The 27,733-nt window shown below is 36.7% G+C and overlaps 1 protein-coding gene across 2 annotated transcripts; it reads left to right on the forward strand.

Moving 5' to 3' along the window:
* Positions 1–640: 640 nt before the first annotated feature.
* On the forward strand, positions 641–27,624 carry LCP2 (lymphocyte cytosolic protein 2). 2 transcript variants are annotated; one of them, XM_042826307.1, is made up of 21 exons: positions 641–939; positions 3,903–3,965; positions 7,817–7,863; positions 13,807–13,872; positions 14,855–14,886; positions 15,728–15,762; positions 16,948–17,146; positions 17,863–17,963; positions 19,164–19,221; positions 19,423–19,506; positions 20,271–20,296; positions 20,388–20,407; positions 20,516–20,620; positions 21,710–21,740; positions 22,405–22,417; positions 23,370–23,484; positions 24,092–24,141; positions 24,346–24,449; positions 25,284–25,361; positions 26,451–26,606; positions 27,300–27,624. In XM_042826307.1, exons 1-21 carry the CDS (start codon positions 862–864, stop codon positions 27,423–27,425), a joined length of 1,587 nt encoding a protein of 528 aa, XP_042682241.1. In that variant the 5' UTR covers positions 641–861; the 3' UTR covers positions 27,426–27,624. The 2 variants fall into 2 exon arrangements, with proteins under 2 accessions (XP_042682241.1, XP_042682242.1); XM_042826308.1 differs by lacking the exons at positions 641–939; positions 3,903–3,965 and adding an exon at positions 3,989–4,091.
* Positions 27,625–27,733: the final 109 nt, after the last annotated feature.

Raw genomic sequence — 27,733 nt, forward strand, 5'->3', positions numbered from 1 at the left:
ATGTAGTCTTACCAAAGGAACTTACTGAAGAGACGGTACATTAATTGGGTAAACATGATTGATGCAGTACATCACATTTCTCTGTTCATGTTACAGTTGTGTGGATTCTTTTTCAGATATAAATTCCTCATTAGAGGTACCTGAAATACAGAGCTGGAGGGAGAAATAATGACTATATAACAAGTTTTCATCTTAGTTTGTTCATGCTGTACTTTCAGTGAGAAATAATCACCCTAAATTTGAGAGACTGAAAAAATGCTGACTTTAATTCCATTCCTAATTAATGTATATTTTATGTACAATTCCAAAAGAAACTGTTTATGATTGTGCAAATCAGAGAAAGGCAATGTCATATTCAGGTAGTGAGGTATGCTGAAGAAGTGAACATTTCCTTGTTTTGAGGGTCTTGTGTGGACAAAATGCACACAGAAGTGCTGACTGATGTCTATGCAGGTAATATGCCAATATTTTTATACTGTTCAGTGTGTAAATATGCAAGCATTTATATATGTGGTCACAAACAAATAGGGTGAATGGGAGTTTATTGCATGTAGCAGGCAAAACATTTTCAACACTTTGCTGCGCTTCCTTATTTACTTATTTATATTCACACAGAGGAAGTGGTAAGGCTGTCTAGCTGACAACTTTTCTGAGAAGAGACCGTTTTTGTATTAGAGGAAGCAGTGTCTCTCTTGGATGTGCTAACAACGTAGTTCTGACATTAAAAGAAGTTAGACAGATCTGGGTAAATTAGGCAAGGAGCTACTAGACTTGCTAAAGGAGGTCACAAAAAGGCAACAGATGGCTGCTTCATCGATAGCATTGGAATGAACGTTCTCTAACTACCCAGGGGAAGAAAAAATGGATTTGAGAAACATTCCCTATCGTTCAGAGGTGATTACGTGGAACCCAGATGACTTAGCAGAATATTTTAAGACGGTAAGTTTAACTGTGTTTCGTCTTCATATAATGAAGGAATACATTACTGTGACTTTGTGCTAAATTGACATAGCTTACAGTAGGCAAAACTTGCTTCAAAAATAAAAGCAAAATCACTGGGAGTTAAGAAGCTGAGCCAGTGAAACCTATAAATGAAAGTACATTTTAAGTTGAGTGTAAGAGAGAAAAGAGGCTTTGCAGTGAAAATGTACACTTTGCTACAACTACAGGGAAGGTTCAGGCTAGATATCAGGGAAAGGTACCTCACCGAGAGGGTGGCTGAGCACTGGAACAGGATTGCTGAGGAACTGGTCATGGCACTGTGTTTGGACAAAGCTCTAAGACATGTGGGTTTTTTGGGTGGTTGTGTGTGAAGCCAGGAGACGGACTCAATGATCCTTGAGGGTCCCCTCCAATTCAGGATATTCCATGATTCTACGATTCTGTGAATTGCTGATATAACATCCACAAGGAGCAGTAAAAGATATTAATATGTGAAAATTACAAGCTTTCTAGCTAGGTCTTCAGTGATTTTCAGGAGTTTTTGTTTAAATTGATGTGTTGGCAAACAAAGCACGGAATGTCTTTGCTTGTTAAAGCTTCCATGAGAACCCATCCAGGAATATAACAGTTGTAGATACAGGTACTCCTTATTTTTTTATGCTCAATTGGAAAACCTTTGGCATTCCCTATAAGCAGACATCTCTTTTTTCCTATCACTATGACTTTTCCTGAGCCTTTTGGGGCTCAGTTTTGAAATCATGCAAAATTAAATGTTTCAACAGCTTTCACCGAGTTTTCTTGGGGAAGCTGAGGCACAGTTGAAACTGGAGTGCTAATCAAATGAAGATAAGCAGACCAAATGCAGTATCTACAAAATCTCCAGAGAACAGCAAACTACAAGCAGACCTCTAACGCGGGGGTCAGTGGCACAGTAAAATGAAACACAGGATTGGAGATGGAGCAGATGACATCAAAATCAATAGTCAGCTTCAGAAAATAAGAAAAAGATTATGACACCACCTCATGGTGGTTTGCAGCACCATTTCCAAGAGACTCACAAAAGAAAAGTCTTCCTGAAAGAGCTGATAATCATATTCCTGACAGTGCTGAAAGGATTAATTACAAGTCTTGCAGAGGGGTTGGAATTAGATTATCTTTAAAGTCCCTTCCACCCAAGCCACTCTATGATTCTAATTGTAACTGAATGGCCTCGGTAGATTAATTTTTGTGTATCTTCTCTCTACTGATCCAGATATTCCTTGTTTTTGGAGAGGTGAGTCAGGCAAAGAAAAGCTGCTTAAAATTGACTGTCAAGTCTGTGTCAGATGATGATGTTTTCCTAAGTCCAACAGCTCTGGGCTACTGCTTTAAGTGACCAGACCCTTCTCCCCAAATTAACTCACACAAATTCTCTATAATTCAAGGCTTTAGGAATGCTTTTATTTCAACTGACTAATATATACTGCATGTTCAAAGGCCATGTTCAAGTCCAAGAGGAATGAGCAATTTCTCTGACTAATCTGACATATCTGCCAATTAGGAATTTTTCAACAACGACAATAACATCTAGTTTATAATTCTAGGTGTGTTAACTTACAGCCAATAATTCATAAAATCATAGAATCACAAGGTTGGTAACGACCTCTAAGATCATCCAGTCCAACCGTCTCCTCATCACCATTGCCACCACAAGCACTAAACCACATCACGCAGCTCCTCATCCAGACGCCTCCTGAACTCTGCCAGGGACGGCGACTCCACCACCTCCCTGAGCAGCCATTCCAGTGCCTGACCACCCCCTGAGAGAAGAAGTTCTTCCTTATGTCCAACCTGAACCTCCTCTGATACAACTTGCAGCCACTGCCCTGTGTCCTGCTCGTTGCCTGGGAGAAGAGGCCAAATGCCTCTTCACCACAACCTCCCTTCAGGAGGTTGTACAGTGCAATGAGGAACTAATTCCAACTATGCACTTAAAGGAACAATAAAGAACCAAAACTTCAAATAATTTCTAAAGATCTTTTTTTGAGCAAAAGCAGAAATATTCATATTCTTAATATCCTGAGAGTTATATTTAACAGCTACACAGTGTATTTCATCAATTATTTTAAGAATAAGAGATGAGGTCTCAAATACATCGAAGTGTCCTTTCAAGTGTAGCAATTGCATCCAGACTTTCTGTTCAAATAAAAATCATCAGGTTCCCACTGGAAATATTTAAGAGTCACATCTCATCAAATATGTCTAGGGTTTATTTTGTGTGTTGTTTTTTTTTCCTATCAATTCCCCAGTTTACTCTTAAATTGAATCCTGAAATGCCTACCCATGTCCCAGATGCTACTGCAAAACATAACTTAGAAAAGCTTTATTATGGATGATTTGCAGAATTCAATGCTTCAATCCATCAGAGGAAGCTTTTCAATTGCAACAACGAATTCAGGAACTCCGATCAAAGCTTCATTATTCCAAGATATTAGAGCTTTTGCTGTTTTTCACAACTGTTCATTGTAGTCAGTACCACAGCCTCCTTATCCATTTTGCAGATATTTTTTTGAACAGGAAACTGCAAGTTGGTTTTTGAATGTGGGGAATTGAGTATTCCTGTTCCCAAGGGATGAAAATATCCAAGTCTATTGAAGGATTGCTGTTTAAAAAAAAAAACAGAACACATCACATTTACAGGGAAAAAAAATGATCAATTTAGACAGTCCAGGGTGTGTAAAAAAAAATAAAAATAAAAATAATCTAAGTGAGGTAATGAGCTGCAGCTTTGTGTTATGACTTTATCACATGAGGATTAAAAAGCATTTTGTAAACTACTGGGACTCCTAGGATAGGTGAGGTAAAAGGTGGTAGCACGCAACAGAGTAACTTGAAGCACCTATTCAAAGCTAGCTGTAAGTATTTTGTTTCTAATAATTACAGTGTAATAATAATCGTAATAATCTTCTTTTCATTGACAGTTAAAGTACAAGGACTGTGAGAAAGTTGTTAGAAAGCACAGTATAAATGGACAAAGGTTTTTGGTAAGTAGAGTTGTGAAATTCCCTGAATCCAATGATTGCTTTGACTCTTCCTTTCTTTGCACTGACAGTCAACTCCCAGATTATTACTTAAGTATAAATATGAGAAGATCAGCCAGACATTTTGCTGTAAGTACAGAATTCTGGGAACTCAAGCATGTTGTTTAACATGCATGGATTTTAGTGCATTTTAAACTGATAGGGTAGTTACAAATCTTGCCTTCAATTCATTTCTTCAAATATTAACTACAGAAAACTCGTATTTATTAATTGTCTTAAAATTGCTCAGGTTAGAAATGTCCTTCAAGATCATCACGTCCAACCTCAACTTAACCATACTACCCTGACTCTAACAACCTGCTGCTAAATCATGTCCCTGAGCACCATCATCTGCCAGTAGTCATCTCCTACTTGATGAAGGGTTGGCGTGAACATGATCAGAATGACCAGCTTTCTACTTAAGTCACTATTTCATTCCTCTATAGTTAAAATCAGGTTTCTTCTGTGGCAAAACATATATTCAATGAACTGTAAGAGCATAGAAGCTAATCTAGAACATGTCATTGTCTAAATCAGCATTAGTCCAAGCTGTATCAATAAATTGGCCTAATCTGACAAAAGCTGACAAATCCCATTTACGTAGCTATTGTTTTCAGGTCTGAAATGCACATGCATGAAGATAAGTAACAGCTTTAATCATTATTTCATTTTAGCTCTAGTTCATTTCCAAATATTGTGGTTTTTTCCCAAGAGTAGGCAATTTGATCACCTGTATTATTAGCCATAGTGAAAAAACTGAGGCTCGTCTTTTTTAATACCTTCTTGTTTTTTATTTCCTTATGTATGTAATGTATGAAACTTTCAAGTATTTCATTAAAATACAACATACAAGTTTTCAAACACCTCTTATAGGAATGGGATATACACCTCCCTCCTAACTGTGTAGAGTCAGTAATTCAGATGCATGGCACAGAGTTTATCCTGCTACCCACTAAGCGATTTGGCTGAGCTCAGGCACTGAGGATTTGTGCCTGCAGGGAAACATTCTGGAAATGTTCTGAAATACTGTAATTTTGAGGGATAAATAACAAGAGCAATAACTGCAGTTTCTAAAGTGGTAGGGTTTATTATTATCATTATGTATTATTTCCAGGGCACTTCTGTAAGTAAATGGCCCAGAGTGCAGCATGTTTTCAGAAACTCCTAGTAGATCCCAGGGATGTTTTTTCTGTTAAGGAAGCAAGCAGCTCCTCAGCTCTTCTAAGACAAATGTTTTTAAGCTTTTGACCTACTTGTTATATTTATAGCATAGAAAAGATTCACTTCTTAAAAACAACATGTGAATGTAAGTGGAATTTTCTAGACTGCAATCAAGTTCTGTTCCTTTTTCTTCTCTATGAATGCTGTTTCTAAGAAACACCTCTTCATGTCTAAATTACTGAAAACTGCCAAATTACATTTCAACATAAGAAACTGTTAGAACTGAGTTGTATGCAGGTTTTGGATCTGACAGTAGAACTGACTGCAGAAATAAGGCTGCCTTATCCACTAGAATAACCTGCTAGTATCAAAGTCACATTTCTATATCTACTGGCTACTACAAAAATGTTCCAGTTGAGATGTAGTAGGAATAAAACCAGAGGGATTCCACATAACTTACTTCAATAAAATTTCCCAAGATTTAAAAGAGCAGAATGGCTCTTTATGAGAGTTTTGTCCCATATCATTTGTCAGGTTTATTGCCACAAAAGAGTTCCAGTGAGAAGCTTTAGAAGAGGTCTTTAGAAAAAATCAAGATGCTTCAGTAAATCCTGCAGGACATTTCCATAAGAGGAATATATTTTTGCTGTAGTTTACTCCTGTGGATGTACCAAGAAGTACAGTAGTGCTGGAAAACACAGCTAAGATTTGTTGTGGCTTTAAAAACATTGATGTCATTTTAACCCAATATATAATTAGAAATTAATTACTGCTGGCAGTAAAAATGACAGAAAGAACACACGTACCTCCAAGTTCCAAAGCAAAGCTTTTGATAGACAAAACAAAACAATTCCTCAAAAGTTTTCCCAGTTTTCCATTTATCCATCCTAAATTTGCAGTGGCACAACCACGTGGAAGAAGAGAGAGGCCAACTTTCTTTTCAGGAGTGTCAGTAAAGCACATCTCAGCTCAGGTCACTAGTAACCTGAAATCAAATTACTTCACTATGGTAGCACAGGGAACATTCTACTTACTCTCAAGTTTTTAGAAATATATATTTTTTTTAAATAAAAAGCATGTGAGCTTTCTTAGGCTATCAATGCTGCTCTTTAGTCCAAGGAGTCTCCAGCTACATCTCCACAACTTCTCATACACTGTGATATTACAGATTGGATTTACAGCATACAGAGCTCATCTGTTCTGGCAAATCACACTCCATTTTATCATGAAGAGTTTGATCTGAAATTTTGCAGTCATGCACAATTGAGCCTGATTTCACCATGCAGACATGAAGGAATTCAATTATCTAGTTCATGAAGTCACTTAACCATATTTTTAGCTATACTAAAAAGGTGTGAAGCAAAAAAAGCCTAAAATCATCATCTATGGTAGAAGTCTGCCTTCTCTACTAAGAACTGCTTTTTACAAAGGACAATTCACTTGTACACTGCTTTGAAACCACAAGTGTTTGAAAAAGCTTTTGCAATACTCTGTGCTTTAATATTTACTGTGATAACTCTCAAACTGCTAAGGAGAGTACTCTCATCAGTGATGATAATTTCAAGTAGACCACGAACATTCTGTTGAGCTCACTTCTGTAATAAGAAGCACAGGATGTAGCCAGAATGTAGCTATTAATTCTGAGACACGGCCCACTGAGATGATTTATTACATCTCAAGACAGAAAGGATATGTTATACTGTATGTTAGGTGACAGCAATCTAAAAAAAACAATATCCAGAAAGGAGGGGAAAATAAATAAACAAATGAGTAGATAAATTAATAGAAGACTATAAATAGTTCTCAAACTTTTCATTTACTATCCGCCTGCTTTAGCTTACCTATCTCCTACAGTCTCCTACAGGGGGAAAGTTGTTGTTGAGGAGAGTTAAATTTCCATTTCTTTTGAGAAGAAAAGCCGCGATGAATTTTAATCAGGCTTGTAAGTCAGTATGACAATAGAGCACCAGTAAAGAACTGTATTAGATCCCAAATCAGAAAAGGAAATGACTTTAACTTAACTTTATGCAGTACCATAAATTTGAAATTAATCTCTAGAAGAATGGCTCCCTATTGGTAAACAAATGGCCCTGCATGTGGCAGGGGGGTTGGAGATTCATGATCCTTGAGGTCCCTTCCAACCCTGGCCATTCTGTGATTCTGTGATCCTGTGAAATCAATTCATGCAGCTCTCATCTGACAAGCACTGTTTTAGGATACTACTCCTTACACACCTCTTTTCATCAGCTATCTTTAAAACAACCTTTCTACAGAAACACTTCTCATTAAAGCTAGGCATGTAATTGATCGTTTCTTGCAAAGTTATTTGTGTGTAAACAAATACGCTGATTTTTATTAAACTTCTAGCAAATTCGATACAATGATGATGACATAAAATAAAGTCTAACATCCAGCAAAACTGAGAAAAAAATATTGATTAAAATCTTATCTTATCTAAGCTTTATTTAACACTGGGCCATTGGGGTGGCAGCCTGTTGTCTTGTATTACTTTTCTATGTACTTTACTTACAAATTCAATTGATGTTTATACATTAGTAGAAACTTCATGCCACATTTTTGAACATGCTAACTTCTGTAGCCACAGGGTGTTTCATGGACAAGTCTGTGATCTATACCATATGTTTCCTTTGCAGAACATGTCTGAAAATGATATCCAGAAATTTCCCAAACTCCGAGTGCCGTAAGTAAAGCTAAACCACTTAACATTAAAAGTTATTTTAACTCACCATCAGTGAAAACTCATAGCAAACATCAGGCAAATGATTTCAAGTAATCAGTTAGAAACTTGTTAACGTACCCTATGGGAGAAAAAGAAGAGTTTTCCAATATAAAAACAAATGAAATGTGTCATGGTAGCTCAACAATGTCACAATTTAAAAAAAAAATCTCTGGTGGGTTTTAAAGAATTCAGCCACAAATTTTCTTTTGATAGCAGTTACACAATGGCTGAAGGTTTTAAATATTACCTGCAAAGTAAGATTTAACTGTTCATTGCTTCATGACCCATATTCAAAGGAAAAAAAATCAGGTATGTACAAATGAGTTGAGGAGATAAAGCATTTTTCATCGTGTGCTTTTACATCAAGGTGGGTGATAAAGACAAATCAGTTTGGAAGGTTTGGCTCAGAGTTAAATTGATTTTCTTCCCTCCTGTGAGGTAGGCCTTGAACATGTTTTGAACTCACCCAAACAGCTGTCATAATTTCATAGAGGTTACTAATGAAGAACATATTCCCACTGGGTCAGTACAGAGTAACAGTAACTTCTAGTACTTTGTGGCAAAAAATGAGGAAATGTCACCATTTCCTGTGAGTTCTTTCTTATGTGTGATGTAAGTTAGAAGGCTCCTAATGATGAGAGACATGAAGCTCTTCATGGTCTTCTAAACAGAGTAAGGGAAGAGGAGATCAAGTCATTCAAAATGGCTATTTCAGTTTCGTTCACTTCCCAGTTCCAGACTCTCTCCTTCTATGCATATCTTGATCTTGCTAAGAGACACAGTCTCCTTTAGTTTTATCAGAACGTGTGTAAGATGTTTTGGTGATGCTAAAAATACTGCAAAAATTTGAAAAGCTGTCTGGTCTGTCATATCCATGTGCTCACAGTTAAACTGGTTGCCAGATCTGAAGGCAGGAAGATACCTCTGTTCAGATCAGATATACAAATTCTTGAGCTTGAAAGTCTCCAACACGATGTGTTTCATAAGATCGTATCTGTATTTTCACAGAATAAGTTTCCTCACAGTAGGGTGTAGCGGTGTATGAAGTGCTATAAGTGAGCCCAGATGTTATGGAAAAGATGCCCAGGTGTCTGGCATTTCTGAAGTTAGAGTCAACTAGTAGCACCATCTAACCATGGTCATAGAGACTGAGGGAAACAGAGACTGTGGAAAAACTCACATCACTGTACTGTAAAACACACTGCTTGTAATTTTCCCATAATTATTCCCTCTTCTACAGTCCTTTCATAAATTTATCTCATTTCGACTTTCAATTTTGAAAACCTTTGGTGATTTCCTTTCATATTCATAAGTAAAATGTGGTCAATGCAACAACTTACAAACACGTACACATAAGTGATATTAATATCATGGAGAAACAGTTAAAATTTAACAACCAGTTTCTCACAGCTCCCCCTCTAATCAATAATATATCAAAAAAGCTTTGCAAATTCCATTTTCACAGTCCTCATGCCTTGTAATAGCTGAGCAGAAAGCCAGCAGCCTTTTTCACTCAGATCTGTTGGGATTCTCAAGAAGATGAGAATTTGAAATCAAGAGCTTTAAAAGAACAGTGAAGTGCACAACTTGAAGGACAGAAAAAAATAAGCAAATTAGTAAATGTGAATGACTTTTCTTCACTTACCAACAGGGAAGCAATTCACTGGAATATTGTAATCGCACATGGAAAATGGCATGATGGGAAATCCTCCTAGAATGCCACTGTTAAAAATAAGAATTTAGAGCTTTAGTAGGAAAAAGAACTGATTGTCATTTAAGGAAAAAAAAAAAAAATCAACACAATCATAGAATCATAGAATTCAACATAGAATCAAGAACACAACAAACAAAACAGATAAAATTGATGGGTGGAATATCTAGTCATTCCTTTCATTAATTTCATTACTTTGGAACTTCCTTGCTCTTATCAAAATGGAAAGTGCTTGTATTGGCCTTTGTGAAACATTCACTCCTTGCTTTTATATTGTAATAGAAAAATCACCTTGTAGGAAAAGCTCTTTTATTAGCTGAAATACACATTAGCATGTTTAATCCCAGCACGTGATCCACTTAATGGCAGAGCAAAGGTCTATAAAACGCCTCAACATAAATAGCAACACTTGTACTTAGTGCACTTCAAACTGTGAAAGGCTTGCAAACCACAGCACACATCCAGACAGAGTGTGTGGTTTTACTAAATACATGCATTTCAACAATTGCAGTGATCAAGTTTTGCATGAAACTGTGCCGTTTCTTTTTTAGGGATGGTTCTTTAACATTTACAGGAACCTTTCAGTATCTCAGCAGATAACAGTTGTCATTATAAAGTATGATGGGCCACCCTCCACAATTTAAATGTTAATCCCGACCAGCCACATCTGGAGTACTCTATCCAGTTCTGGGCTCCTCAGTTCAAGAAAGACAGGGAACTTGTAGAGAGAGTCCAGCGGAGAACTACAAAGAAGGTTAGGGGCTTGGAGCTTCTCTTATGAGAAAAGGCTGAGAAATCTGGGATTGTTCAGCTTGGAGAAGACCAAGAAGGGATCATATCAATGCATATAAATATTTAAAGGCAAAAGTCAAGAGAATGGGACCGGGTTTTTTTGTTGGTTTTTTTTTTTTCAGTGGTAGGGAAAGAAGAAACAAGCACAAACTGGAACCCAGGAAGTTCAATGTAAGCATGAGAAAAATCTTTACATTGAGGGTGACAGAGCTCTGGAACAGGTTGACCAGAAAGGCTGTGGAGTCTCCTTCTCTGGAAACATTCAGAACTCATCTAGACACTTTCCTCTGCATCCTGCTGAGGGAACCTCCTTTAGCAGGGAGTTGGGCTAGGTGGTCTCCAGAGGTCCCTTACAACCCCTACAATTCTGTGATGTCATTTGTGCACACATGCTCTCTTGGGTAGGCTGCTAAAGATTGAAATGTTTAAAACTTAATTGATAGTTTGTTTTGAAGGCAACATAACAATGTTGCATCTGCCCAACAGACATTATTCAAAGGCCAGAACATTACTCAAAGCCTCCATCACAAACGCTGCTTTTGGCAGCGCCCAATCTATGCAACTTCCTGGTCTTAGAGCACTTCACCCTCTTTCTCTTTCACCTGTCCTAAGTTCTTTTTCCCAATACACGCAGAAAGGATTCTGTTCATGACAGCAATACCTGTAGGAGCCAAACAAAAGTCATTTTTTGAGTACTGGTGTTTTTGTATTTGTGTGGGTATTTTTTTTTGAACTTCCTGCCAGTGTTAAGCTAAACGCCTGGTGAAGGAGGCAGAAAGAGAAAGAGAAGTCTGAGTAACATTTTCTGCAAATGCTGTTGCCTTATCCTGTCCTATCACACACTCCCACAACTCAGAAAGCAGTGTGGTTTTGGTACTTCCTTCCTTGCATGGCTACAGCCTCAGCTGCTCTTTGCACGTACCTTCTGTAATAAAGTTGCCTGTAAAAAATTACCATTCTAAACTTTGCTTTCTTCTCTAAGCCACTGGGTTCGAACCATTTAAAACAAACTCAAAGACTACACACTGTATTTCAAGCAGAAAATGATTAATTTGCTGAGTGAATTCAATGAGCAACTTTTCCGTTTTTCCTCAGTACTGGCTGATGTAAACCCTCACAACAGCCAGCCCAGGTTTCAGTCCAGAAAGCCTGCAGACACTCAGATCACATTCACACCTATGGGACCCTAAACTAAAACAACTATTGACTCTAAAGCCTGTGGCCTTTTCTTTACTTCTTTAGCAGAAATTAAGCTCAATATTTTGAAAGATACTTCCTCTGCTATGATAGTGAATTAGCCAAGCACAAGTGTTGTAATCCACTTCTCCACAAAAGCACGTGTCTAAGCAGGGCACAGTTCTCACCAGAACATGTCCTGATGCTCCCTTGGAGTCTTACTATTCACATAGCAACTTACTGATCACCTGCAGCACAAGATTTATTGTGCAGACAAGTGTGAATTCCACAGGAAAAAAGAGAACCTTGTAATTTGGAAGTTTTCTTCCCTCATACAGTTTACTTGGGTGACAAGATCAGACTGAGACAGCTGTAATTCTGTGATCACTCTTAGGTTGTTAACATTTGTATGCACATACTTATTTCAAAAGGGGCGAGTACGACAACATTTGCTTAAACTTGGTAAATTGCAAAGTAGTCTTAAAAAAGAAAACCCCCACAATATCCTTCCTCTGCTTTCATACTCATCCTTGAGTCCATGCCCCTAACATAAAATCACCCATTTTTATCATTTTTAGATACACTGTTTTGAAATTATTTGTTATCTGATACTGGCTGACAGCTCAATCTGCCTCTGCTGCACTTCCATAATCTGAATTACAGCAAGGTACATACTGGGGAAGCAGCAATGCCAAGACAGCAGGCATTTACATGGCTGGATTTATAAAAGGATTATAAAAATAGTGAGTTTTTATTGGCTTTTTGTTAAACGCTAGAATGCTTGAAAGCCTGCCTTACTCGGGTTCTGCCCAAAAAAACAGTTAGACATGAAAGAGATGCACAAATCAGATAATTAGGGGACCAGTGTTGGTAAGTAGCAGAAACAGATATGAAACAGGAAGAAAAACAAGAGACTGGTAACTGCCTGGCAATTCCTGGACACATGCAAAGATTTTAAATACTGATATAAAGTTTATTGCCAGATCTAAGATCTATGGAAAAGGAATCTGCACTTACAAACCATAAAATTAAGCTTTTACAGAATTTAGAATCTGACATAAGGAGACACATTTGGTTCCTGATTTTTCTTCATCATACTTTTACTTCCACATTCTGCTAGACTTGAATAATATAAGCCAGAAGTCAAATGGGGCATTTTCAACCATATGTGTGTAACCCACTTGCTTTGGCTGCCACAGGACTTTCTGAGTGGACTTCCTATAAAAAGAAATGAGAGTTAAGAATTGGAGTATGACTCAGCATATGTTTTCTTGGAACCAAAACTTTCTTTGAAATAAGATCATTGTTGAGGAAAATTTCATTAGCAGCAGAGCAGAGTGATGTTGCTCTACTGGGCTGAATTCAGTTGTTCTCTTTGACTGTGTCCTTTAACCCTGCTGCTCTTCTCAGGCACTCAGTGAATATAAAAAACATCACTCACAGTTATCTATGTTGGGTATGGATGCCAGCAATAAGTGCAGCTTAACTGCATGCTCCTGACCTAAAGATCTTTGAGGATTGTATTTCACTGGTTGTTATTATATAATATTATAATATAATAATATAATAATATATATTATTCACCCTAACGCTGCATACAAACTATGCACAAGTGATGAAAAGCACATCAAAATCTCTGTAGACATAAAGGTGTACACATCTTATGTTACATTTGTATTTCTGCTCTGCAAATGTTATGACATGAAACTGATGGGAGGGATTCCTGACTGTGCATATCATGATTGTGGAGGGAGAGGGACAAAAAGAAAAGAAAGTCACAAGGTGCATTTAATTTCATTTCTATGACCACAGGCTTCAAAGAAGCTGCTTCCTGAAATAGCATTTGCTTTTTCCCTGCAAAGTAATAGAATGCCACACCATTATTTAAAGCACTGCTCCAGTGCCTGCTGTCTCCTACACCCCAAATTTCTAAGGCTTGCTGAGCTTAACGTCGATTTTTAAATTCGATCCAACCATACGGGTTTTTCTCCATGCAAACAAGTCCAATATTCAACTGTCAAGTTACAAGCTTCTTCTATGTGCAATAGTGTAGCTTTGCAATAAGAAGAGAACTTAAGTATTCCTACCACATAGTAAATGATAAATCCAAGTCACATTTCATTTACTAAAAATTGTGATAAAATGGGAGGAAAGCAGCTAAGAAAGTGACTGCAGGTTACAAGGACTTTTTTTTTTTTAACTATTTCTGTGATTCTTTTAAACAGCATTGTTAGCAAACTAAGTCAAGAAATAAACAGAAATGATGGAAGGACATCTTTCTTCCCAAAATGGTAAGTGAAAAATTCTGACTTGTTTTTCAAAGTTTTCAGCTGTATCTTTCCTGGACTGTTGTTGGTTTGATTAGTAACACCTGTGTGTCAGTGGGATCACCTGGAAAGCATATAAAACAAAACTGTGTTGTTAATGTTATCTGTTAAAAATAGGAATTCTTGAGCCCATGAACAACCTGGATACTTCCATCGTGTCTGAAACCAATACAGATATAGATTTCATGCAATATTCCAACTGAGTGAATTACTCTTTAGGAATGCTATAAAATTTGGGCACATATCATTACATTAATGAGTCATCACTAATGCAATTTACAGACCTGTACATTGTTACATTTTAAAATGCTTCACAACTTACTGAATATAATATTCTTGAAATAGGAAAAGAGCAAAAAAATGCAATTAATTACATTGATTTTTAGCGTGGAGGAGTCATGAAAAAACAACAATTATTTGAATTCATGCAATGTGAAAATTGAAGTCTAGTCTACATGACATTGTTTTAGACCACCTGAGGACATGATTTGCAAAGGATCTACCTTTGCATTAGCTAGAGTTCAAAATCAGAATTGAAAACCATGCAGATATTTATTACACCCTGCAAACATTTTGAACTTGACTTTCAGCAGCCCCAGTAGAATGACTTAAGTTTCTATTTGAAGTTCTATTCCAAGGACTGATGCTCCTAGTAAATTTACTCACTGAGTTCCACTTGTTTCCAAACACTCCACCTTACTGACTTGGCCTTGTTTTCAAGACAGTTGAGCTGACATTTGGTGACTGTATGTGAAATATAAAGTAGTGTGTTTATGGTATTTTGTGTAAAGTTAAAGTAACTTAGACTTCATTTTACTTTTAAAGCTAAACGTTAACTTCATTAGCAATTCAGTGTACTAGATTTAGTGTATTAGATTTTACTGTACATAAAATTTTTAAAAATTTGCAATTGGAAGGAATTTATTTGTTGATATCTTTGTTATAGGGGCCAAACACAAAAGTGTCCTGAAAATTCAGGTAAGCATTTACTGGCAGTCTCTAAATACAAACAGCGTTTAAAAACATTAAAAACCTATTTTATTTTTTGTAGAGTACAATAAGTGAGACAAGGCAAAGCAAAAAAGACATAAAAGGAAAAAAAAAAAAAGAGCACATATAGTAGCAAAACATTGCATGCTTCACCAATTGTAGTAATGAGAAAACCAGTAAGAAAATATTTTTTTTAACAGAGAAACAACAGAGAGGAAAGGCAAGAGTAGAGAAATTCACATGAACATTCCCAAACTGCCTTTTGTTAACCCCACATATGGTATCAGTGCTTATACATATTTGTGTTCCATGCTCCCACTCCTAGCAGCATCCTACTAGAAACCAAGCATCCAGATGTCGGCCAGGCTCTGAATTTTTAATTATTTTCCTAATAGGCAAAGAGCACTTAAATCTTCTGCATCTACCATGCTCCCTTAGTTCTACTCCGATTAAAATAATTTTAGATTTGAATGCTATCATTTTTAAGATTTAATTTTTAAGAGATAGAAAGGCTGTGCTTATTCTGAAAGCATTCTATTTCAAATGATATTTGAAGCATGAAGAACAGGAGAAACTAGATGAGACAGAATATATAATCTCATATAAGGAAAGCTTTACTCTTAATTTTGAATGTTATTTGTAGTACCATCCATGAGCTACGTATGGATGCCAGTCTGCCAGCCTTTGACAGGCCTGCTCCTGCTTGCTCCTATTGTGATAGGAACTCTGGTATTGTGGTTCAGAATGGATTTGAATGGCTTTTTGTCCTTTTTGTCAACTGTTGTCTTGACATTTTCAAATTTTACTGTGCTTTGACTTTCTTATGCAGGATACAGTCAAGAAGATGATGGCTGGTCTTCATTTGTGAGTATGATCATTAACCTAACATACTGGGTCAATAATATCATGGCACAACTTTTTTGTAATCTCTATCTTCTCTTGCATTACCTACTTTAGACAGTATGGATGGATTGGTCAATGGCATGGGGTGTTAGACTATGGAAAAAGAGAAGCATAAATGATTGGAGTAGATGCATGCAAATTTCACGGAGAAAAGGGCTTTTGCCCAGTTATACAAAGCAGGGCTTCACAACAGCAGATTTGTACCACTGGTTCAAGTACAAATTGTGACCAGATAAAGTTTACATTCCTATTTCAAGCTCCCAAAAGAAATGGTTAGTAAAGGAAAGGTTGCTGTGTTATTCAATGGCAAAATCTTGCCATTCTGTTCTTCTGTAAAACTTACTTTTTGAAAAATCTGATTAATTTTTTGAAGCCAGATAGACTGCAAATAATGCTTTCTGTCTTTCAGCATAGAAAATGCACTGGTAAACTTCATTAGATGAGGCAAACACAACCTAGCTAGCAAAATGAATGAACTGACTGATCTACAGTCCATGCCTATTGAAGACCTCTCACTGACCACTGTCAGTGTATTTTGGAAAAAAACACTTGAGAGAGATTCTTAAAAAACATTTGTTAATGCATTTGCAGGAGATTTGCTGTATTTCAGGAGCATACAAGATGAAAGTAACTGCCTGTCATGCAGGCCTGTATGAGCTAGTCTGGAACTTTCAGCTAAGGCATCAGTGAAAAAATAAAAATACTTTTTCTTTAAGTCACGGCAGACAGCACAGGAAATGTGTGCAATGACCACCACCATGCTTACACTGTGATCTTTTTAGGACCAGTAAGATACTAGTAGTATGTGTCTGTTTTTGTTCTGGTTAGAGTATCAATCAAGACCTGTATCACAAACCTCTTTTATTTTTTTTTCAGAAGTGTTTTTAAAGTCAAGTTTCAGTCTGTAGAATACATACTATTAAGTAAGAATGAGTTTCAACTGCTCTTTCAACTGCTGCTCCTGTGTTCTTTCAGGAAGCTCCAAATTGTTTGCTGATACCTTGTGTGTTATCTAAAAACAGACATTCAAAATGGTTTTAAAGACTTGATATATTCCAGGTTGAAAAATACTGTACTGAAAAGCCCCAAGGAAACTGCAGAAACAGTAACCTGTTATAGCACTCATCTTTTATGTACGTTGGTCAGGATGAAGATGATGACTATGAAAGCCCTGATGATGACCAGGAAAAGGAAGATGAGGCTGACTATGAATCACCAACGGAAGAAACTGAGGAAGCAGAGCATGACAGTGATGGCTATGAGCCACCTCCATCCAATAACGATGAAGCACACCACAATGTCATATTTCCTGCAAAGTCACTTGCAAACAACACAGACTATATAGGTAATTACTGAAAATAAATCATAAGTAATGTTTTCATATTATTTTCAACTACATTTACATGGCTGGTAATGGAATATAGAAGGCTTTATCTCAAAGTGGCACAGACATTGCAAGTTGGTATCTTTGTAACTTTTAAAGCTAAATTTTCTACTTCAGACAAGCTCTGCTGGATTGAAGATAAGTTTCATGTGATGTGTGCACAATTTGGCTCGTGGTTTGGAATCTGCATATAGTAAAAAAAATTACACACTATTTTAGCTTTAGCAGTTGTTCCTTGATCAGAATGAGTTGCCATAATAGCAGCAAAATACTAGTGAAAATTGGGAAGAGATCAGCTTCCTCAGCTTGTCATTTTTTTGGTGTGTCTGATTCTTCAGTAGCTTGCAGTTTGGGTCAAGTATGAGAATACAAAACACTGCCAGTTAGACTGGCTGTGCTTCAGGCAAACATCGTGCTGCACGGAACAAAAAGAAACACGTGAGCCAATAGATAAGGCAGGTGCAGTCCCACCACCAAAGGGACAGATGAACCTCTAGCTCCCAAAAAACACTGATCATAAAGCACCTGCCCATTAAGCACTAACATAATGTCTGTATGATATGTCAGGTTAAGTATGCAGCATATTGCAAGGGCTCTTTTTTCATAAAGATCTAATGAGAATAAAATAACAAAACTATTCATATCGTTGTTTAGCTTGGGATTTTTCTTTTCTTTAGACAGGCCTCCAACAGCCAGATCATCACATCAGCCTCCAGTACCACCCCAGCGGCCAGGCCCATCCCCAGCACCAGCCTCATTTGGGGGAAGAGGTGCTTCTGTATGTTTCTCTCTTGATATTTCAGAGACTTGTCTATTTACTTTGCCAGTACCTAAATGGAAATCCAAGTGTAAAATTATTGCTATTCAAATAGTACACGTAGAGGAAAAAGAAAGTTTTTTGGTGTCAAAATATTTGAACTCCTACAGGGTGGGTTTTTTTTTCATGGAACAATACAATTTAGAGGGTCGAATATTAAATTCTTTGACACTGGAAATTTGTATCAACTTGTGAATTCTAATGATAGATTCTTAATACATCTCACTTTGTTTCTTTAACAATACTCGCATATGAAATATTTTTTTCAAATGAACAAAGACTACAAAAAAGGGACTGTAAGGAATTGATGACATGCTTTTTTTTTATCCCTGATGACAAGCTTTTTTTTCCCCCATTTTTTTATCCTTTGAAATCTTTGAAATTGAAAGCTATGTAATGCTTACAAGTTGCAATGTCAGTTCAGCATATGCCTGCAGAGCTGTACATAAGACCTACCCCCGTGAAGGTAATTTTAGGATGTGGTAGAGGGACCTTTGGTCTGACCCATTTCTATAGTTCACATATATAAAAAACAGCACTCTTTGAAATGTAGTAAGTTATCATAACTGTGCCCTAGATTGTTGCACTATTTATTGGAGTAAGAAAGAACACAGACATTTGTCTGAAGAAATACAGATTTAGATGTCAAAACAGTCTCACCCTTTTTTTGCAGCTTCTGATAACCCATTGTTTGACCCAGCTCTCACAATAAGAAAGAACAGTCCTTTTTCCCACTGCCTCACTCAGCAACTAGCACTAGAACAGTGTTAGTGCATCTTTCTCAGCTTTCAATTTGCTCCACTAATTTCAACACCAGATTTCAAAACTATCACTGCTGCACTGAAGAGACAAAGCCACAGCAGCACTCTTGAAACTACTGGCTCTTTCCGAACAGAATGTCCTCCCCAAACAGAATATCCCACTACAATATTCCTTATGATTCCCTACAGAGGGAATTCTTTATGAGCCAAAGAACAACATATGCAGGTCATTCTTCAGGAGCATTAATGACTCCTATCCATCCTGTATTGGGCAGAGACCAATTCTTTGCGCTTTACCAGACACCAAGACTGTCAGATACAGTGTGGTGTGTTCAATACATTAAAATTGAAAGAGAAAAGTGAGAGCAGGTTTTAACCATGTCTAAAATGTTTGTTTTAGTTGCCAGCTTTCCCTCCTCTACCAAGCAACAATGACAGGCATGTCAAGCCTTCAAAACGTAAGTACAGCTGTTGCTTTCTTTGTCAATGGGCTGCACAGCACTTCAATTTTGCCTGTAACTCCTCAGCTTCATTTTCTACTACTATTTACTCAGAAGACCCCTTTGTTATTCTCAGAAGTAAAATCAATTCATGGCTATGCAAAATAAAGTTATACTGACCTGTATCAGCACATTGCCTTACATAGTTACTGTGTTTAGCCCCAGCTCCTTCTATAGACAGAAGCACGAAACCCCCACTGGATCGCCTTGCTCCACCATTTGAAAGAGAAAGCCCAGTACCAGGTCAGTATTTGCTCGTGGTCACATCAATGGCTTGAATATTAATACAAATAACAATATTCAAAATTATCAGATCAAACAGAATTCATGCAAAAGGTCAAGGCTCAACAAAATGTACTTTAACTCAGTTATGTACAAGGTGATCTGTTTTGGAATAAATAATGTAAGCAGTACTTACATAGCAGATCAGCACTGGTTGATCAGAAAGACATTACGAGATTCCTGCACAAAAATGCAATAAAATAAATTAAGTGAATGATCACAGGAAAATTTAGCAGGTTAAAAGAGGGAACAATTTGCAAACAAAGTTAACAAAAATCTCTACATAGTACTCTATGTAGTTTGTTACCCAGACTGAAAAGAATGCTGAGAACTTAAAAAACACAGAAAGAAAGGAAGAAGGGCATTTGTTTCAGACCTTGATGCTGTACTTTACAAAGAATATAAACTGACTACTTTATGATTTTTATTTATTATCTATTTGGTACATGTCGGTATAGAAGTATTCAGTAATTCAAAGCTGCATCATAGAACGTATTTTTGTAAAATGTGTCATTTTGAAAATTAATCATTTTTCCTTTAAGAAGAGATATTGCAATTCTTGCACTGCTTATAAAACCCAAATCCCTGATTGGCTTACATCTGAGGAGTCCTAGTGCTTCAATTTGCAAAACATTGCTATCGATAATATTCAAAACTTTTTTTTTTCATAGAAGGTTTAATTATCTGCAGTTACATTTTTTCTAAACATCTTTTACTATTTCCAGGGAGGAAGCCAGGCCATCCTGAAAAGGTGAGTTCTTTTTAATTTGGCGCTTACACGCTTTTAACCTGTTTTGATATCCTTAGCTCTTAACTCTTAACTATTTCTTGTTGTTTCACAGCTTCTGACTCCACAGCTAAGGTAAGGAGTTTTGCCTCTTTGACATGAGACTGTTAATGCCAATATTAGTCAATTTTTTCATATTAACCAAATTTTTGCCTTTATTTCATCATCTTGCTCCTGCTTTAGAGCACTGGGAGAACAGCTAGCAATGATGCCAAAACCTCCTGTACCACCAAGCGATAGATATGAAAGAGGAAATCCATCTCCTCTAAGGAAGCCAATCCCTGTAAAGTAAGATTTCATTTAATTAAAATTTAATGAAAATATAAATGAAATTCAACAAAAATGTGGACAAGCAATGTAGGATGATATGATTTACTGCTACTGCATACCAGTAGTATCTGCACACGTCAAAGTTTTGTTTTAACAGTATGCACGGAATGTCTTGTTTCTTCAGAAAAGTGTGAATGTGGTAAGAACCATCTCTCAAGTCCTATCTCAAATAGCCATTACACATGGCAAGGCTCCTTTTCTACTGGCATAAAGAAACATATGATCCATATTTTAACCACCAGATCAAGGTCTTGCTCTAAGAAACATTGTTTCATGAACCCCAAGGATATTTTGCGTGGAATATTAGGAAGAGAAAGGCTTACTCTCCTTTTATGAGCTTGCATAACCCATAGCAAACAGCATCCTACAGCAAAAAATTGCTAACTGTCTAGATAACATAGGCTGAATAGTGTGACTCATTTTAAAACAAAATGAGGAAGTAATTGAGATCTGCTAATCAGATAAGTAAATTTGTCAAAGAACCAAGGGTTCTTTGTGTCATGTGTTCCAGCCATCACAGAATCACTGAATCACAGAGCAGCGTGGGTTGGAAGGGACATTAAGGAACATTTAGTTCCACCTCCTCTGCCATGGACAGTGCTGCCACCCACTAGACCAGGCTGCCCCGGACCCCACCCAGCCTGGCCTTGAACACCTTCCAGTGGGGCATCTATAGATTCCCTGGGCAGCCTGAGCAAATGTCTCACCACCCCAGTGTTGTGGAGTACTGTAAATGAGTCTGAGACTTGAGGTCTGATGCTTTATCAGTAGAAACTTGTTTAAAACTCTAATCATATGATAAAGTATTCAGAATTTTGCTAATAATATAGTCATGATTGGCTAAGAATTAGTGTACCATCTCAGAATAGGGCTGAAAATTTGTATTTTGGATATTTATCTGAGGAGAAAGAATTGCTTCTACAGATATATGGGACTACAGAATTTACTAAAAGTTTATGTCTTAATAGAAAATATAGCCTAATGCACATCAAGTGAATGGGTAATATTCCATCTTTGATTCATGTTTTGTTTTCTGTTTCACTTCAGGCAGGGCTGGGCACAACAGAAAAGACCTGAAGTAAGTATAGTCTCAAGGCAAGTGTGTAAAGATATAGGTACTACAATAAAATGAGGTACATGTAAGAATTCTGGAAAAAGTAAACTTATTTTTTTATGCGTTGTAGTGAATGCTGATGGATCCTTCATAGCACGTTGTTTCTTTTTAATAACTTCTATTATTCTATTATTATTCTATTATTATTATTCTATTATTATTATTCTATCTTTTAATAATTTCTATTTCAAGATCAGTTGATTCCCCAAATACTTTATCACAGATAATGTGAAGAATAATCCCAACATTTTTTATGATGCTGGAGAGGTGATTTCGCTTATTTTGAGTTTTTGTTTTTGGATTTTTTAAATTATTTTTAGTTGGCTTACCTAAGAATTTAATTTTCAGATAACTCTGAGAACCTATACATACCTAAGGAATGAGGAAAGTTCACGTTGCATTGGGTCAACATCTTCTATAGTACTTCACTGCTTTTTTGTAAATAACAGCTGCACCTTAACAAAAAAACTTTAAAAGTTTTTTGGTGTTATATGAAGACAAAGCTCCAGCTTTTTAGATGAAAGTGACAGGCTAGATAATATAATCAAAATTTATCGACTTCCAGGTCTTTGTTTTGTAAAACAGCGTGCTATGAGTTGCTAACATTTGTTTTCTCTTGGTTCCTCAGGAAGAAGAAGAACGTAAGTATTTCTTCTCTAACTTTAAAAACGTGAAGTTTTTCTTTGTCTTAGTGCTACCAAAAAAAAAAAAAAAGTTTCTAGAATTCTTTCTTTAGAGCCATTTCTAAAAGTCAATTGGTATCTTGACAGGTTGTAAAATGCTTACAGTGTATCTTGTGCAGATTTATATAGCAAAGCCACAGAACACAGAAAATCAATAGTTAATAGCTTCCTCTGGTCAGTTAGTTACAAGACAGCAGGATTTCTCACTTTGAAACACATCATATTTTAGAGACCTGTAATCTCCACACAGCATGAAACAGTGAGGCATGTTTTCAGTATTCAGAAGAATGTTGGGTCAGACCCTGGTGGTGCTGTGTTCTGTGTAATGGTACTTAGTCCAAGGAAGAGAATCAGAACTTGTTTCATGTAATTTGTACTGATTATAAAATTCTTTGTAAGTCCCTAAAATTCAGTTTTTAAAGCAGAGTATTTGGCCAGATGTTTATAACTTACCATTGCCTCTAAGACTCCATAAAGAACAGAGCAGAGAACAGTTAAACTGTTTCCCTTTTACATATAGTTGAGGCCTGAGGACATTACATGGGAGAGATCTCACAAATGAAGTTTAAAAATATAACCTCAAATTCACGTTCAGAAGCAGCTCAACATAGAGAACACACTGTCACCTCCCTCAGCTGCACTGCAGTTGCAGAGTATGAATTGCAGCTTGTCCAAAACATAACTTATATAATGTAAATATTCCAGCCCGCTCCATTTTATTTTTAATTTTATCTTCCTCTTAATTTCCTTAATATTCAGCTCTCAGTTTACCATATGAAGTTACAATCTAAAATATCAAGGACTTTTTAAATCCTCTTGTAAGTTTATCTAATTAAACAACAGAAATGTGATGGGATTTCTTCATTCTGACTAAGGTAAGTTTTACATTTTCTTCTCCTTTTCTCCACAGATATACCCCAAAGACCAGTGCCACAGATATCTTTGCCCCCATACAACTCCAATACGTTCCCATCGAAATCTATCAAGCCTCTACCTAAGCCAGGTGTGGTGCCTGGTGCTGAAAGGTTTGTTTCATCCCTTGCAAATCTCATTCCTTTTGAATTCTAATCTCTTTTCTAAACAGTCCCAGCTCTCTCCAGTTTTTCCGTAAGTGACATGCTCTAATTCCCTACCATGTTAGTGGTCCTTTGCTACTTTCGCCAGTAGCTTCATATCCAGAATTGCAACATTAACAAGAAGCTGAATTTCAAAACTGGTAAAAAATAAAAATAAAAATAAAAATCCACATGTGTAGAACAACACCATAAGTGGAAGCCAAAAGAAAGAGCTAGAAAGCTGTTGCCTGTTCTTCCTAATTTAGAGTAATAACGTACATGGGGCCTCTGAACAATTAACAAACTCCAGTAGTTTTTCACATTGATCCTTACACATTACTGATTCCTACCCACCTGATACCCAGACACTGAGCTCCAATTTATTGGTGGATCTACTTACATCAAAGGAAAGAATGAAAAATGAAGAGAAGGCTGTTCTCATCCTTCATAGGACCCAGGGAGATGCCACGTTCTGTAAAACAGGCTTACAGTCTAGATCAGTATTTTAAAGCATAGCAATGTTGCACAGCAATGACATATTGTACTGAGTAGCTTGTTTTGTTTTGTTTTAAAACAGTGCTAGAAGCCTGTCTGCAAGTGGCTCACTACCACCTCGCTTTCCCCAAGGTTTGTATCCTATACTTCTGGATTTTATGCACAAACAATGGCTCGAAGCTACAAGGAAGTTTCAGTGCATTATTCTGAATCTAAACAGATTTTCTTCCACAAAGTTTGGGCCTCCAGTCTAGTTAAAGCATTGCCAAAATTTCATATAAGTAATTTTTTCCTGGTTTTAATATTTTTTTCTGTTCTTGTACTGCAATCCTAAAGGCAACAACAGCAGATCTCCTTCAAGAGGCACAGCTGATTTAAGACCTCCGTTGCCCATTCCTAGCAGACAGACTGCTCACCAAATAAACACAGAGGAAAATGAGGTACAAAAGCATCACAAGCATTAACTGTAACAACTAAACACAGCAAATATGCTGATCTTGAGAGAACTGTTTTCAAAGGTTTTTTTTCTAGTTAGCAGACATTGTCAGGATGTTAGTAGGTACTTTCAGTTTCCTTTTCTACATCAAGATTTAGCGCTTTATTTTGTCTCCACTAAGAAAAAAACTGAAGCGAAAAAAACTGTAGAACAAAGTAAGAGAACGACTTGTTTGCTCAATTACTTGTTTTGCACAATTGCTTGAAGGCAGTACTACTTATTAATTACTTACAATTATAATCAATTACTTATTAATATTAATTACTTTCCACAAAACCATGATGAGTGGAGAAGTTACACCCAGTAGGCGCATTTTGTTTCACACATCTTCAAATATGTCACGTTTAGAGAAAACCATGAGAACGTGTATGGTTGCACTGTTATGATCACAGGAAGTCTGTTCAATTATCTCAGATGATCATTAAAAAAAAAAAAGGAGAGAGCGAGAGAAACAAAAGCAAAGGATGTTAATGTCCCAGGCAGACAAAAGAGAAAATGTCATTTCTAGTGAAAGGTGTCCCTGACCATGGCAGGAAAGCTGGGACCTTTAAGGTTCCTTGCAACCATGAACATTCTATGATTCTAAGACTTAAAATCTAATTTTTATTGAAAATATCTCCGAATATTGCTTTTCCTCCCTTAGAGGGAAAATCTGAAGATGCAATACAGCTAGGTCTGTAACACTTCCATATTACTACTTACTAGTATGTTGTCAACATCATAAGCTAATTCACTGACAGATGACTTTCTCCCCTATCTTCTCCTACACTACATACAGGATTCACTAAATGATGAATGGTATGTTGCTTATATTAGTCGGCCAGAAGCAGAGGCAGCTCTTCGAAAAATAAACAAGGTACTCTTTAAACTGTTGTGGATTCTCAGCATCTCTTTAATAGCCTGCCTGTATGTCCTTGCAGTCACATGGAAGAGTGAAGGTAAATTACTTGATAAGGTAAGAGCTCCAATATAGATGATTATAGTAGGGGCTTCAACTTGCATATCTTCACCCACTTGAAAGTTAGATATTGAGATCAAATCAGCCACGAAAGCTGTTGTTTTCCATAGCCCAAGAGAGCAAACTATGCATCTCCAGGGAGTCATTTGATCTTGAACATTTTAGGAAAAATGGTACATTCTCAATAAATATTTCTTTGTCACCAACGCAGCACTTTCAAAAATTCCACATCTTGGCTCAAATTATATGCAATGAATCTTACTCTTTTCTAGGCCACATTTACCAGCAAAAGGAAGTACAGATTCAAACAAGTGAAACACAGACTTAACCGGACATGTAGAGATAAACCAAACTGTATCCCATCCATCACTGTGGGAAATCTGTTTAATCTGTGGTGCCCCACAACAGATGAGCTGAAGTTGCCATATACAGCATTTTGACGACTTGTATTAAGGACAAGTTTAGGAGACCACAGCCAGTGCCTTTCAGACAGAGTGTTTTAATCGAAGATTTGTTAAATCTGAAACAAAGAAAAGCAGAGGGGGAGAAAAAGAAACAGAGAATATCAGTGTCTCTACCAAAATTACACAGACACAATCATTTTTTAAGCTGTCTGTACACAGAAGCCCGATTGGAACTTAACAGGAATTAAATTCTCTTCTGATTGAAGTGTAAGCTTGCCTTTGATATTTTGCACCCTCCTTTAATGAAATCTCTCCCTCATAAAACAGCAGCCCTACCTTCCCTAAAATTCTGCATGTGTCAGACAGGAAATGGTTGAAATAACAGATTAAAAGATAACAACATTTAAGAAATGATCTGAACATTTTTCTCCATTAATAGTGCAGTTACTCTTATGAAAGAACAAAGAAAAAAAGCAGATTAAAAAGAAAAACTAAGGAGATCACGAGTGCACTACTTGAGGTTGTTGTGCAGCTCAAAACCAGAAGTGGCATTTATGTCATCTTTCATTTTTTCATCTTTCAGGATGGAACTTTCTTAGTAAGAGACAGCTCAAGAAAAACTACCACTCATCCGTATGTATTGATGGTGTTGTACAAGGATAAAGTATACAATATCCAGATTCGTTACCAGGAGCAAGATCAGACATATTTGTTAGGAACTGGCTTGAAAGGAAAAGAGGTACTACGTGTTGTTTTTTTTACACAGCCTCCCTTCATCTGAAAGTACCTCCTGTCTTATTCCCTAACTACTTAATCTATCAGCTGTCTTACTCCACTGGAATTCTGCTCACTGTCTTAGAGTTATTCCTACAATTATGTTACTGCTGAAAGCAAAATCAGATTCTTCTGTTTGCACTCAAGGAGCAAATTGGTCAGGGAATGATTGTTTACAACTAAGATAACAGATAAAGGAAATATACCATTGGGAGCAAATCCATACCTGACAACTTTACTGCTTTCCTTTCAGACTGCTAGCTCACTCAATTCCAGTAATACTGCATTGGATTTGCTGGCATCAGACAGGTCATTGCATGTACTGATTGAGTCCAAGCTGTCTGAACTTAGGAGTCAAATTAATGAACTTTCGTCATGTCAAGCAGAATAACAACATCATGTATTAACGTCAAATCTGCATAAAGTAATTATACAACACATCTTCATACACATACTAGACACTCAGCTACAGAGTTGCAAATTAAGGCAGGAGGAAAAGCAGTGGCTCTGATGATATTTACTGTACCTTGTTAGACAGCAAAATATTTAGAGCTTAAATAAAAAAAATAATAACTTCAGTAATTACTAAGAATTCTCACACATCCTCCTAAGAATTCTCACACATGCTCCATTGCTTTCTTATTTTTCCATCCCACAGGATTTTTCTTCTGTAGCACACATCATTGATTACTTCCAAAGAACGCCTCTTCTTCTGATTGATGGAAAAGACAGAGGTTCAAGAAACCAGTGTGTGTTAAAATATGCTGCAGGAAATATTAAATGAAATCCAAATGAAGATCACATACACGATCAAAGTCTACCAAAACGTATAAACCTCAGGAGCTAAAATAATGAAGAATTCATTAAAAATACTTTAAATTTTAATGAAAATAAAGGACGATGTTTTCATTTTTAAGTCATGCCTTAAATGTAATACTCAATAAATTGGGTTTTCCTACAGTGTATTTATTACTGTACACCTATCATAGAGTACCATGAGTATTCTTTATGTGAGGAATACTGTCTTCTAACAAACACGAATTATCTTAAAATGATTTCCACACAGCATTAGGGGACCCATGAAAGATATAC

Source organism: Centrocercus urophasianus, unplaced genomic scaffold, assembly GCF_019232065.1.
Source record: "Centrocercus urophasianus isolate 14NV4802_14NV808 unplaced genomic scaffold, USGS_Curo_1.0 seq_26, whole genome shotgun sequence".
NCBI classification, from domain to species: Eukaryota; Metazoa; Chordata; class Aves; order Galliformes; family Phasianidae; genus Centrocercus; species Centrocercus urophasianus.